We start from the raw sequence: 15,801 nt of genomic DNA on the forward strand, positions 1-15,801 counted from the left end.
GTCATTTTGGAATATGGATTCTTTATTAAAAAATACCTCAAAGAACTGAATAGTAGACCATTTACCAGTTATCCAAAAACTTGGCCATTCTTACTCAAAATACTGTTGTTACAAAGGCAGAAAAGATGTTTTGATATTGCCTTTAAAATCAGTTTGATCTGCAAATTTAATCCTATATGATAAAAGCGTTCCAAATATGAAATATGGAATATAAATCCTTGACTCTACTGAAAATGCTTTGGCATGCAGATGTTCCTCTTCCCTCCCCCATATTTTAACTAAAAGCAGACATTTATAAATCGCTTTAATTTCATTCCTGAATGCAACAGGACAAGAGATTCATATGTTCTAAATTAGGATCTTACTCTCAGTCCATATCAATTATATAACACACGAGCAAGACAACTTAATTGCATCAATCATATCCTCCTGACAGGGTCATTAAATGTTAACAGAGGGCTCACAAATTACAACTTCTTAACACAATCCTCATTTGAAACTATGCTCATGTCATCAAAACTATGTGGAATTCTTGTTATGCAGACAGACTGCAACATCTCAACTCACAATTAACAAGTGCTCATATTGTACGTTTTTGTTTTTTAATAAAGACATGAAGATGTATTATACACTGGCTCTGAGCCTTTCTAACATATGCACACCTGCTAATCTTTACCTATAAAAATAATTCAATACGTAAAACCTGCTTTAAATGGCTTTTCCAAATGTATGGCTTGGGAGGGTTTATGCATAGAAAATATTTTTACAGCTAGTTTAACTGACACTTTTGATACGTTATAACTACAGTTAAAAGATAAATTCTGCACCCAAATAAAAGCATATCAGATGCTGTAACGACTTAACAAAAACAGAACAGTTGTACAACCACATCTGGAAACAACTGGTCCAGTTAAAGAAATTTAATCTAGTTTGATTTGTCTAGTTTGTCAATATTTATGCCCTTTGCATGAGTAAGTTGCTTCTTAGGCTTGATATTTGATTACCTATTTTTGTTGGACAATTTCCTAAAATTTAAAAACTCTGTTGGTAAAAAACTACTCTTAACATCTGTGAAGAAATACACAGAAACAAAAGATCATGATCTACCATGGCAATTAGTATGACAAAATATATGAAATACAGAAGTGGGCATACAGAGAAGGGCAGCTGTGTGCGTGTACCTGGAATACTGCTTAACCACTGCATGTGAAATATTTGCTTGGGCAAAGAATAGAGGAGTCAAATTGTGTCAAATAAACATTTATCAATGGAAGAACTCCCAATAACAGAGGCAGAAACAGGCTAAGATCCAGGCTGACAATCAGCTTACCACTTGAACTGTGGTTAGTATTCCTATGGACAACTTCAGCTCTTTCTAAATGCAAAATTGAACTTCATTCCCATCTCAAACTCTAATTTCAGCCAAGGAAGAAGTATGGATGGTGGCAGTGCTGGCAGCACACTGAGAACTACTATGGCTCAGATGACTTGTAACAACCAGTTCAACCACCGTAATCTGTCTGTGCCCACCAGCGTTCGCATTCAGAACATCTGCACTAGGACCCTGATAAACAGCTAAAGCTGGCAGGAGTGTTAGACGGCTTAATCGAAGAGTTGTTTATACTGCCTTTTTTAGACAGAACCATCCTTTGAGCAGTATGCATGCACGTGGGACCTCCAGATTCTACCTATTATGAGTTTTCATAAGCTGTTAGTTTAAAATGTATCTTTTGGGAAAAGTCACTTTGCATAAACAGAACTGACATAAAATTAAAAACAGTAGTAAGTGATGTTACATGCTAAATTTGGGGACAGACTGGAACAGACGTGCAGCAGATACGGTAGCAGGCTCAACACCACTGCATAGGAACAGTGGAGTTAAAAGTATGATCTTGAAGGAGAAGGTGATAGCACCCAACTGAAAAGCTGGTGACTACCACAGCTGGAAGAGGTACGTTAGCAGACTAAAAATTACATACACGTATAAAACATGATAATTAAGAAAAAAAAATAAAGGCCCCTTACTGAAAACATATTATTGCAAGGGCCAGGAGGGCAGAAAGACAGAAAGCAAGATTACCACCACACTTTACTTCTTGAAATGTTCGCTATAAAATGGAAAATTATAAATGACAAAATTAAAAATGAATTAAAGCACCTTTTAAAAAAAATAATTTCAACCCTAAAATTCACCCACGACATTCAGGAATAATACAAGCATCACACAGCCTTGAGACAATTTCACCACATTTCAATCCAGAGAAAGTTTTGAGCTCAAAACATCTGAAAATAGCAGTCTGGAAAAACAGCCATAACACAATCTAAGATACGCTGTTGTGAATGACAGCAGCACTGGAACAACTCAAACCAGATATTTCAGTGCAGAAGCTGCAATGTTTGTCTTAGCAAAGGCACAGATTTCTTGCGACAGTTCTGACAGAAATCTGAGGGACACCGTCCTTTCACGCAGCTTTATAGCTCAATTGCGAAGAATAATTTCTTTAGTGGGAGCCAAGTTACAGAATTAGAAACCAAGTCTGGAAACCTGGCATTTTTCCCAAAACAAGTCCAATTACTGGAGCAAGACAACAAAATATTTAAATTTAAATGTCTGCCGGTTTTTGTACTGTGGTTTTGAAATATGTGAAATGATAACATGACAGCAGTTAAAATGTTTCTCCTCCTCTCCCTCCTGCTTCCCATTTTACATTTTTACGGAAGGGAGATTTCTGTAGATGGAGTTTTGCCACTGACTTTAAGGTCGTCTGATGGGAAATTGCTAAGAGGAAAGAATCAGACTCCGGGTGTGTGTGCTGCAGAGGGCTTGCACACACCAAATACATTTCATGTTCCAAGAACTCCTGTAAATAACTAATTTTTTTAGCATGCGAGATCAGAGGGAAGTGTCAGTACCCATCTCCTCCAGCAGTCCTGAACCACTTTCTTCTTCAAGACAAATACAGAATGTATAAAGCATTCTTCCTTACCCACTCTCGTCTCCACTTAGGAATTCCGCAACAGCACCAGGAAGTTCAGACTTAACAATTAAAAGATAGGATGACATAGCTGCAAACAGAAGCACAACAGATTTAGTAGAGGAATACCAGTATCTCTGCTTGTAACAATTAGCATGGTTTAACCAGAGCGGTAATGACTGTAACATCTCAGATGTATATTAGACACCGTGGCACCAGAATCAGAATTTATTTTCATATACGCTTCCTTTAAAAATAGCTGCAAATCCCTGAGTATTATACTGATGTTAGCTAACGTCTCCAAAGAGACTGTTACGATGTGAGTCTTGAAGCAAGGAAAACATAATCCAAAGGACTAAAAGGCAAAACAATATAAAAATATAAGCCTGACCTTTTACCTGGGAATATGGACCGACAGGCTAAGGACAGGCTACAAGGCTGTAGCACTTCTTCCTCTTTACTTTTTATAAGACGTTGTTAATGATGAGAGTAAATAATAAAATTTGTTTCCATCAAAACAATAGGGTTTTTTTAAAGACTCAGTTTTCATTGTTGCTCAATTGCTGTTACACTAAATAAATCTATGACAGAAATTTAGAGACAAGAGAAAGATTTGAAAGGTTCTCTATCTACTGGATGGTTTGACTCTCGGAGGTAAGAGGATTGTGACTGTAAGAGGTAAGAGATAGTGACAGATCTCTGCTTCTTGCTAAACCCACCACCAAGAAGATCCCAATAACAACATAAAGTGCAAAACTATACAAGAAGTGCGAATCAGAAGAGAAATTGTTTGTTACTCTTACAGGAGTATTGACTTGAAATTAACGATTTATAATTTTATTCAGAGGAAAGCAATCATGCATACACATAAATCCAAAAGCTACTTCACGGTATCACTTTTCTCCTTTACTATATGAAATGATCAAAGGCATAAATAAGATTTTTTTTTTTCAATTACAGCTTATACTAACCTGATACCTTCACATACTGTTCATGTCACTTTTTTCTCTTACATAAGCAGCAAGTATATATACGAATAAAAACCAGCAGAAAATTACTCAGAAAAATCAAGCTTTACAAACAGGTTCAACGAATATCAAAGCCTACATGAAACTTACTTCCATCCTTTCACAGCAAGTGATTTTAGCAATGTGACAACAAAAGTTTAGTTACATTTAAAATTTGACAAAAAGTCATCGTTTGTATTCAAATTTTACTGTTCTATATTTACTAATTCTCTAGAATTTTACTGTGGTTTATTTATTAATGCTTCAAAATTAAAACATTAAAATTTAAAGAGGTAAACCAGCAAACTCACATAAGTTGATTTTTTAATAAGTTTGTTTGGGTTTTGTGTTGTTTTTTTTAAAGGAATGTTTTGAACCATAAAAAACAGTGCGGACTCGGACACTGCTGTACTACAGCAGTTAATGTTAAATTTTGAAGAAAGGGAATGTGGTCTCTATAAGGAAAGCAAATTCTATTAATACAAAGTGACATCTACCTACTGCAAGGTTAAATTAAAACCATTTGGTAGGTCACTAAATAAGGAAATATTCACTCCTTCATAATTAAAAGCTCTGTTTTTTCCCATATTCAAGTATATTTCCCTGTTGACATGTAGCTGTTGATTCTGTCTGGTGAGATATTTGTCTGCTGTCTTAATTTTACTTTCCTATTTGCATACAACAGAATGTAGATTCAACCACAGAGAACCTTACAGCATTATTTCTAAATCACCAGAACTTATAAGTAAATTAACACAATTTCTCACACTAAGCTACAGGCAGATCCATATTTCACCCTAAGCAAAGACAGATTTTTAAAAAATTGGGGGGAGGGCGGCTAAATTCCTCTAAATTATAATTCAACTTTATTTATCCATTAGCCGCCTTTTTTGTATTATACTTTATACTCTGCAAGTCAGAATTTTTATAGATATATGTCCTTCAGAAAGATTTCAAGATTAGTTCTTTTGCAGCCTCAGCTGCAGAAAGCTTCAAATTAATTTCCAGATCAGATTTCCTCCTAATATGCAATCTGTCAGTCTTCCCTTGCATTCCTATTAGCCTCTGGCTAATCATTTGATCACTTATCCTTTGTTGTGCGCTTACTCTTTGTTTTTAAAAGAGGAGTCCTATTTCACTGAATTCCACTCCTAAGTAGGGAACCAATCGTGTACCAAGAAACTTGCACATGCTAAACATTTGTATGCATCCTTCTTCCTTTCCCTGGGCATGTGGGAAACAATCTCACATAGTAGGATTTTTTTTCTCCCAGTTTACATTCTCTTGTTTGTTCTAGAAGATGAAGAAAATAAACAATAAATAATTTATATCCTGATGCTTAGATAAGACCATGAATCTCATACATAAACCTGAGCAGGACGCCCACACTAACTACCGTTTAAAAAGTCAAATCCTCCTTTTTCTTCCCTTACGCACACAGTTGTAATTCTCCTCACAAGCAACAGCTTCTTGTAGCTTTACTCAGCGTGAAAAAAGTAAGAGACACTAACCACTGTGTAACTCTCTGAAACACATTACAAAGTAAGCAGAGAACATTGTTTGCTTTTTAAAGCTCAAACCGAAACAGCAAAGCATCTTGAAAAAGGGCATAGCAACTTGAAAAATTATGTCAAGTAGGAATAAAGTGCATACAGTACGACAGACAAAAGGTCATGTATCCTTTGCTCCAAATACGAAATTTTACGTAACTTCCCTGACGCCCACCACAACAAAAGGCATGTCAAGTTAGATTGTAAAAATTAAACGTCAGCTATCCTTGGCAGCCTTAACATATAACGGAAGGAAGAGATTACACAGTCACAAGGCTAAACTGTGACACAAGTGAACACAACAAAATGCCTACCTCGTGCTTTGATTTATTCCACTTTGAGATACTGACTTCCTCTGTCGTTTTAAAAATAATTTTAATGTTTTAATGGCTAACTTTTATGGCACTTCTTACCACATACAAAAATTACAATAAACACACATTCATCTTCAAAAGTTAAGCATTCAAAATAAAATTAGCAATGTCAGAAGCAACATTCCCTTCAGAGTTCTCCCCTCTTGCATGCACATAGCACGCGAGAGCAGAACTTACAGCTCTGGCAACCCAGTCTCATCCCCTAAACTGAAAAAGAATGTTATGTTTTCTTCGTGTCACCTTCTCTTTGCAACATGATACATCTATCTTTAGCACTGAATGAGACAGGTTTCCTGCAGAATGAATGGCGTACAGTGATGTAGTTTGAGGCTTTAGCAATATGCAGATGCAACAAGTGCTGAACTACAACCATGTGAACAACCTTCATATAGTCGCTTCCTAATTTTTAGGTCATAAATTTGCATATATTATGCTATATTTAAATAATTTTCAGTATGCACCAAGAGGTACTTGATGGAAAACGAAGCAGGTTTGAACTTCTCAATAGGCCTTGTCACAGAAATGCCATAAAGCAGTATTCTGCAGAAATCAAAATAATATTGCTACTTTATTATTCAAGAGGCTTACCACTGACTTGAAAGCAGCAAGAAATCACATTCTTAAAATATGTATCACTTTGCCATGTTCTGAAAACTTGGTATTAGCTCTTCAGCAGAAAAAAAGATGCTTGTAAAACATGAAATAGGGTACTGGTTTTACACTTACATTATCATAACCTGCAATGCCACTATGAGATATTACTTCCTATAAATATACACACCATGCATATAGTATTTAGAACATCCTTATTGTGCTACAATATTGTTCAACACTGAGCACATGTGCCTTACCTGAAAAAACATTAGTTGCTGGAGAGAAATGAAGCCAAAGCTATGTTTTTTTTAAAACTGTCCTCAAAATACCTCTTCAGGGGCAGCCCAATCTTAAAATCAAACATGAGAGTGGCTTTTTGGTAACGAGAAAAGGAAGTATAACTTTTCCTTACTATCCTACCCCAAAAAGATAAATTGCTTACGTCCACAGCAATGATGTAGGAGAATATGTACATTAAACTTACGTGTAAACACATAATTTATTCCTTCCTTAGAAAATGACTGGTGATAAATCCCTTCAAATCACTTCATTGAATGGACTGAATCTAACTCTTCTGGTTAGTTTTTCCTCATCTACCACTGCAGCTGATCATTAATTAGAGCGCTATAAAGATGTCTCACATTATTAAGCACTGAGCAAAAATGGAACCAAGCTGCCCTGCAGACCTCAAGCAGGAGAACATTAGGGGGCTGGGGAAAACCAGCCTGTATAATGCAGCCACACTGGCACTTCAGCTTCTACTTAAAAGAAGATTGAGGATTGAGGAGTCAGGACAAGTAGACAGAGCAATTTCGATTCTCATCTGGGGGAATACCAGATATGAGATTCCTCACAAATGCCTACAGATAATTCAGATAAATGAAAATACTTATAACTCTCATCCTCTAAAGAGTTTAGGTCCCTATTTTTCCCAAAATACTGAAAAGATTAGAGGCTGAAAGACAGAAATATCAGAATAAACAGTATAGGTTGCTGCACACTCCAGCCCAACTGAGCTGAATCTTTCATAGCAACTGCATGTGAGAAACCCCTTTAGGCTTGCGTCTCCCTTTGCTGGTATGGAGATTGTTTAAAATCTAATCTGTCCTCATCCAAACAATGTGACAAAGTTAAAAAGGAAAGCAGGGAAGGATTTCAAGAAAGAAAGTGAAACTAGAGAGGATTTGGGGCAAGCTCCCATTTTCACTGTTCAAGAATTAGAACGGAATAGCAAGATAGAAAGTACTTCAGTATTGCTCCTCATAAGTAATTTGAATTGTGGAAAGATCAGGAATGATGCATAGATGCCACTGAAAACCATCAACTATTTAAGGACACATGATGTAAGGGCTAAAGAGCGTGCTCTTTTATTTTCATTTTGCAATGAATCCCCCACATACTCAATTTTAAGAAGTCTCCCAATTACCTGATGTATTGTTTTTAATATTTCCTCTTAGTGGAAGCTGAAAAACTGAAAAAGATTATTGGGATCGCTTATTTGGTTTTAAATACAGATGTAGACTGGGATGTGCAAAAAGAGATGTAATGCTCATTCACGTGGAGAAGTTCTAAGACCAGAAATAGGTTGTCAAATTCTTTGCTAGTCTTCACGTTATGGGCACTCATCCTGATGAATTTCCACTCCCCTGATCCCCTTTCTTTCTAAGTTTAGCTTTTATCTGAATTACATGCCAACCCTAAATAAAAAAAAAAAAATTAAAAAAGGAGAAAAAAAAAAAAGGAAAAAAGTCCTTCTTATTCCACTGGGAACACATGGGCAGCAGACTTCTTTTGGTAAAACTTCATTAGTTTAATTGTATTTGTACAGTTACGCTAATAAAACTGAAATGTTTTCTACACAGGTCATCGTACCTTCCATTCTGAAGTATAGCTGCAGGTTAGGATTTTCGTTGGGTTTTTTATTTAAAGCAGGCTTAATATTCTTTACAGTATCAAACCTTCCAACAACCATTCACTGCGATACAAAAACACAAGAGCATGGGTCATCAATTGTTAAATTAGTACAGGAGCTGACAAACCTGCCCTTAATTAAGGCAGCTCCGCACTGGAAATCCTCACTTTGAATCAGTAAGAATAATTAGGCTTTCAAGTCAAAAGCAAACGGCACTGTGAAAACAAAGATTCAGGTTTGTTTGAAAACAAAATTAGATTTTCCATACTTGAAGGAAGTTCCGTAATTTCTTAAGGTATTAACAGTGCAGGCCTCAGCATGTAACAAGCTGTATTTTATTCTTGTGTGATTTGCACCATTCATTTATTTTCAAAGTTTGTAGAGTATTGTACTCTGATTACAAAAAGAAGGATATTCTGACCCGTCCACTCAAAAAAAAAGTAATTGCTCCATTTAAATTTGAGACAAATTTTGTACATTAAATTGTACAATTAAATTGACAATTAAAACTAAATTTCAGAATGGATGAACTTGGGGGGTGGGGTGGGGTGGGGGGAGCAGGAATAATTTGCAAAACAAAAATGCCCAATTGATAAAGACAAGGTAGCTTTGGTTTTGGGTTTTTCTAACACACGCACAGCATGTATAAATACTGACAGAGAACACACATATACACCTCCTCCCCAAGCAAATTCCTAAATTAAATATTTCATTGTTTACCTCACAATAAAAAAAAAAGAGGGGGTGTGGGGAATAAAGCAGGAGAAGGCTGGAGGTTCCCGGGAGGCGGCCGGGCCATGCGAGGCCGGGCAATGCCGGCAGATGGTGGTGCGGGAGCGCGGCTGCTCCCCGCCAGCCCCACCATCCCCCAGGCGTTTTCATGTGTGCTTTTTCCAGCGGTGACGCCTCCTGATTTACTTCGGGAAGCTTGAAAAATATGAACTACCCAAATGTAAATACGTATTTAGCATGTACTACACTCATAGCAGGGTTTCTGTGTATTGTCCGTCACGTTGACTCTATTAACAGGCCATAAAATGCAGCTAAAGAACTGAATCTCCCATCAGAACTAATCCTGTAACTTCTATTTACTGCCTTCAGCATTCAGGCAGACCCAAGGATAAAACAGCGCTCCAGGGATACAAAACAATCTTTTTTCCTTATTGCTTATTCTTAACAAAGAAGAAAGAGTTGTACCTTTGAGGACATGTTAATTGCAGAATACCAAAACAAAATCTGCAAGCACCAGTTACAGAAATTACACTTAATTAAACTGTGTTTATACCAGAAAGCAAGTGATTCTTTGTAGAACTAAGATAGCTGTCTGGAAAGCTTAGTTCCAAAGAGCAACTGCAATGATCATTTGGGTACGCACCAAGAAAAGACTAGTTAGTTACTCATACTGATCCACAGCACAAGAATTCCCCTGTGTATCTCAGCCTATTCAAAGGAATTGAGAAAAACAAGGTCTGTTGCAAAAAATCCTCACGCAGACCACCTATGCTACGTGGCTGTACTGCAGGTTCTCCTGTTGCCCTTAATCCCACTGCTAATAAATATTAAATAATTAAACTCATGTTCTCAGTAGTTTCAATTTATGTTTCTGTGTATCACAGCTACCAGGCCCTCTGGGCCCGGTGGTATCTCCCTACAGCAGTGACCTTCAGCTGATACCAGCCCACAGCCCAGAGGAGTATGTTGTAAAACTCTCCACATACTTCCTGCTAGACCTCAGTGCTGAAGATTTGTTAGTGTTGGCAACAGACTGAGAGCTGCTCTTGTGCAATACTTTATTGTGTTTGTCTCCATTTTTCCACCAGCCTTGCTAAAATAATTTCTTCTCTAACTTCATTACATGTGCTTTAAGATTCCTACCGATTTTCCCTCGGACACGGCTGTGGACTGTCCTCCTTTTCAGTCACATCTACAGAGAAGACAATTCCAGGAGGAGAAATTCCCGTCTTCCTTCCCCTCTTTGGAAAGGATCTAGGAAGCTCACAGAAGTTCCCCGGCAGGAGAGGGGGAAGGGCCATGTGACGCCGAGCCACGGCTTTGGCCCACTGTGCCTCATCCATCACTTCCTAGAAGCACAACGCTATTAAAACAATAGTGGGGACTCCATCCAACTCCAGGCGCTCCTGGGAAGGATTACATAAAGAGCCAGCCGAGCCATGTAACTGAGAGTTTTCCATGGCAGCTTCCCTCCCTCCTTCTACACCTCCAGGCGTACAACTTCCCCAAGGGCCCTCGCTGATCTTAGAGGGCATGTGACAAGACCTGAGGTCCTTGAAGGTCTTCTGCATGTGTTATGGTTTGAGGAACCCACATCAGTTTATTGTCATTTAGACAATTATTCTCTCACCCAATGAGCCCTCCCCACCCGGGAAGGGGAATCAGGGCAAAATAAGGAAACCAGAGGGTTGAAATATAAACAGATTTAATAGAATAAGACTAGATAATTAACATTAATAACACTAAAGAACCAGCGTTGATACCAATATAAAATATACAGGGATGATACTCAGCTGATTATACCAGCAGGAAGCTGTGCACTCCCAGCAGTGGACAGCAAACGTTGGGCACTGTGAGCGCTACGGCTTCGGGGGGAAGGGAAGGGCCCAGGGGTCTGGCACCGGGGCAAGGAGTTGTCAGGGTGGTAGCCATCATGGAAGAGAGAGCGCTCCTCAGCAAACTTTCTAATTTATACTGAATACAACGTTCATGGTATGAAGTAATCCTGTTGGCCAGCCTAGGTCGAGTGCCCGGGTCTCTGTCCTCCTCATCCCTGTACCTGGCTAGCTCAAAAACACTGACACCTTGAAACCCACATACCACAGCTGGCTATAAAGTAAATATTTTCACAAAATCAGACACTAGAGTCTTCTAGAAGGGCAGTTTCCCCAAGCATTAGAAGAGACCTTACCAAAAAGTAAAATTACTGAAAGAGAAATTAATCCTGTGTCACTCAAACCAGGACAGCATGGCAGGCAAGAAATGGACATTTGGAAGATCACCCCACTTAGACCTGGGGTGAAAGGAAAGGCTCGGCAGCAGTGGGTGAACAAAACAACAGCCTGGTAGGATGCAATTTGATTGTTTCCTTTCTAGTGTCCGCTCTGCAACCCCACAGACACACTAACGCTCTTTCAAGAACAAGGCAGTTCACATGTAACTAATCATGAGTTATTTAGATTAAAGGGCTGATGGATTGGGCCAAAATACTGACAAATAGAATATAAAAATTAATAGCACTGGCCATCCCATTCAACCTTTTCACTTCGCTTTATTAATAAACGCTTATATTGCAAGAACAATATATATATATATTTTATATATATATATATATATGATAGAAGGAAAGTTATCCAATATTCTAAAAGCTTTATTTGTCAATGTTCTAGAAAGTCTTTAAATCACAGTATTTAAGGTGACCTTAATTTAAATTCGGATATTGCAAAGTTAATCCGTTATCCTGATGCATTCTTAGTTAATCCTTGATACTTAAATGAATTTTGGTATTTGTGTTACTTGGATTAACGTAACACAGTGTTCCAAGAGATGATTAAGAATCTACAGGAAAATTTGAGCACTACTGTTAGATATACATGTTAAAATTCCAAGCAAGGTACCTGAAATTAATTTTTCTTAACCTTTTATATTCCAAATTTGACCAACTAATGCTTTCCTGTAGCTGTAGAAAAATGAAAAATCTTTTTTTTTTTCCTTTGGGTATCCTGCTAGTAGAAAAAATAAACTCCCCTATCTACACAAATCCATAAGTGTACGCAATTAGGATGTCAAATTCAAATTTGCACTTTAAGCGTTCTTTTTAAAAAGCGTAGATGACAAATTGGAAAGCTTAACTACTATTAAAATGACTACTAAAAAGCTCTCTCTACCACAAATGAATGTAAATCACTCCCACACAAATTATTTTCAGAAGTGATCAAACAAAACTTTAAAAAAGCCCAACCACATGCTGATAGTGACAATAACCATAGTAAAGTTGGTTATTTTAATCAAACCATCATTCATTACCTCTTGCTCGCCAATCACTTTTGAAATAAGATACTGTATGATGCAGTGTGCCCAGGTCTGATGATGGAGGAGTTAACAGAAAACAATTTTATTTTTAGCCTTACTTTGAAACTAAAGATGTTGACAGTCTGGAAGTCTGACCAACAGGCACAGTGCTGCAAACAGACAGAAAAACAAAAAGAAGGGGACACCTACCAAAGTGCACCAAGGGCAGAGCCTAAGTTTCATGCTTAATTCCAGCATGGCTCCTGTTCAGGACAAACTACACTCCACAGTTTCACCACTCCCAATTTAAAAATCTGCAGAAGGACAAGAGAAACTCCTTTCTTTTTTTGTATTTCTTCAAGAGTCAAGGCTCTGTGAGAGGTTAAGAGAACTTTTTTTTTTTTTTTTTTTTTTTTGCTTCGAAGAAGATCCCTGACACAGTGCTGCTCTGCTGACTTGGACTGCAGCATCACAGGGCTCTGCCAAAAGCAGTTGTTAAGGAGAGAAATAATGCAGCTGGGAGCTCTGTTCCCAACAGAAATCTAAATACTAAACAGAAGCTGTGACAGCTCGTTACAGTGACAGCACAATACATCTTCTGTATGGAAGAAGGTGCCAAGGAGGCCCAACTTGCAACCCATGTTTCCACGTATCACTCTTCCTCACAGACTCTTCCTCACAGACTGGGGCATGCTTGGGCACCACTAACACTGACTCAGAGAAGGAAAGTCAGCTTTCTCTTTTCAGTGCATTTGAAACTAAGTGATCTTTGCAAACAAACATACCGGACATGTGAACTACTACCATTCTCTTATATGAAAGATATTGCCCTTGGAACCAGAAAAAACAAACCAGAGTTTTGAAAGCTTCCATCAAAATGAGGTCACTAAAAATATTTGAAAAAACAGTTTCAACTTGCAAAAAACCTACTTTTTAACTAGTTAAATGGAAAACCACTGGTTGGCAAACCAGGCCCAACTTGTTGACAGGGAAGGCCACTGCAGAAGACTGAGGAAGTAGTTTGATAACATCCAGCATGCAATAGTTTGGGGCTATAGAGTTACGGAGATGAATTTTATCAAAAATGACACAGAGAATGTTATGAACTGCTATGAGGAAGAAATGAGAGTCATATTTCCTTTGACCACAGAGTCTTGTACATGATCACAGAGTCTCCAGAACCTGTACTGTGTGCCCCTCCTCCTCTAGTACTGTTTATTTAGAGGTCCACTCAAGTGGGAAAGGAAATTTAAAAGTTTGTTCATTGATACACAACATCCTCTAAAACCTGTATGAATAAATAATCCTTAATCTTGGAATTAACGTGTTCACTCCTGCATGAAATTAACGCTTGAGTTTTTATAGCCGTCTCAATTAGCCAGTTTTTATTATTGGAGCTTTTAGTATAAGAAAAGATTCCAACTTTGTCATAACAGCAGTTACTTGGTCTAGTTCTAGGTCTCTACAATAGTGACAAAAGACAGCAATCACTGAGTTATCTGGACTTGACAGGCAGTCCTAAAGGAAAGGAGAAGAGCACTGGAATGCTGTTTCCTCCTGTCAGTGTATGTGAACATGTGTATCTTCTTTGGGGGTAGGGGATGGAGCATTCACAGAATTCCCTCATCTAAAAGAAAGTATCCAAAACATCCACAGCCAAAAAAAAGTTAGAGTTGTTCTGTTAAACACTGTCTACCTTCAGACAATTAATTTCTAAGGGCACTGTTACTTAGTAAATTTCAAGTACGTGAAAATACCCAAGAAAGAGTTTAAATGTTTAGGCGACTTTTTCAATATAAAGACAGCTAGTGTTATTTTATTATGTCATGCACCAAGGAAGACAAAATAAGAATAATGTAACTGGACAGCCCAGCGTATGACAACATAAATTATCAGCTCAGACGATGAAAATCAACAAACTAAACAACCCTCCCTCAAGAAACAAGGTATTGAACTAACAAGAAAAAAAAGCTACCATTAATAAAGAACACATGAAACTTCACGGCTAAGTAAACATTCAGTTGGTACATAAATCACTAAAATGCATAAGCAAGTTCCAACACCAAAACCCAAAACACGTGATATGATAAAATCTAGCAACCTCATGCAAATGTATAGAACAGCATTCTATACATTAGCAATGCACCAATTAGCAATGCCAGCTTAATGAATGTGCTCCACATCCTGTGATGCAGTACTACCATCCAACATACAATCCAACCTGTGTAGGTCGTCCCCCCGCCACATCTACCCCATGACTATAATGCTTCCACTTAGCATGATCACATAAGCCTTTTCTTTAAGTTTTCTGTTCTTTTAATCAGTGTCTTAAGAACACTTTCATTTACTTATTGCCTTTGGTGTTTCTGGAGCTATGTAGACTGTAGAGGTTATTCTTCATTCAGTTAATATTGAGCATATGAAGTTTCTTACCTCCAATATTCTGGATAATTATTGTAGTTGCAACAAGGACCTATAAAAAAAATTGATTTCTTTATAAAGGGTAAGCATAACTAAAATCGTATGTCTATAGCAGTCATAAAACACATGTGTATTATCTTAAACAGACCAGATGTGGAAGCGATAACTATTACTGAAAGGAAGGGCATCTTCTCTTTACTGAAGAGTTTAGCACATGGAAACCAACGTAATCTAAAATAAATACAAAAGCAAAAAATCCCCGTGAAAATACTGCATTTTCATTCTGAGATGACAAAACAAGAGAAGTTATAGTGAAGCCTGTTCTGCAGAAGATGGGCTCTTTAAAAATCACTGAAAACATGGAATTGCATTCTGACATCAGGCGAATACCAATGAAAACAATCATGTCCCTGAAAAGACAATCAGACAGTGGAGATTTGTAGAAGCTACTTTCTCACTCCAAAAACCTGAGTATTTTTAACTGTCATGAATGTCATTATTCTTTTAAACTTGTAAACTAGATTGACTTATCTTTAGCATTTGTGATTATTCATACTGGACCGACATGGAAATAGAAATGATCACAGGCTATTAAAATATTTGTCTGAATCCAAATACTTAACTTTCAACTGAAAAAACCCTGAAAGTGTCTGAAGTTTTCCCAGTGTTTTCTTTTCAGTTCAGTTCTAAAATAGTACAATCATCTAATACAGTTTTTCTTTTTACCCACTGCTCTTCTTGATGTAGCAGGACCTTCTTACATGAGTGCTACTATTAAGTCAATTTGGAAGAAATTTAGCCACAGTTATGAGAAGAAAAACAAAGCTGTATTTTTGAATAAAACCTTAAAGCAGAGTTGCCATTTTTTCAATTGATCAGCTAGAAAATCATATCAGATTTTAAACTAATTCAAAGTCAGTTCAAAAGTCACCAGGGAAAGGAGAG

At 37.5% G+C, this 15,801-nt stretch overlaps 1 protein-coding gene across 1 annotated transcript in view; it reads right to left on the reverse strand.

The window, feature by feature from the left end:
- Positions 1–15,801, reverse strand: part of SLC38A6 (solute carrier family 38 member 6) — a 45,054-nt gene that overhangs the window by 20,777 nt on the left and 8,476 nt on the right. The window contains 2 exon segments of the mRNA XM_063333592.1: positions 2,988–3,066; positions 14,869–14,908. Coding sequence (XP_063189662.1) covers positions 2,988–3,066; positions 14,869–14,908 — 119 coding nt within the window.

This window comes from Chroicocephalus ridibundus, chromosome 4, assembly GCF_963924245.1.
Source record: "Chroicocephalus ridibundus chromosome 4, bChrRid1.1, whole genome shotgun sequence".
NCBI classification, from domain to species: Eukaryota; Metazoa; Chordata; class Aves; order Charadriiformes; family Laridae; genus Chroicocephalus; species Chroicocephalus ridibundus.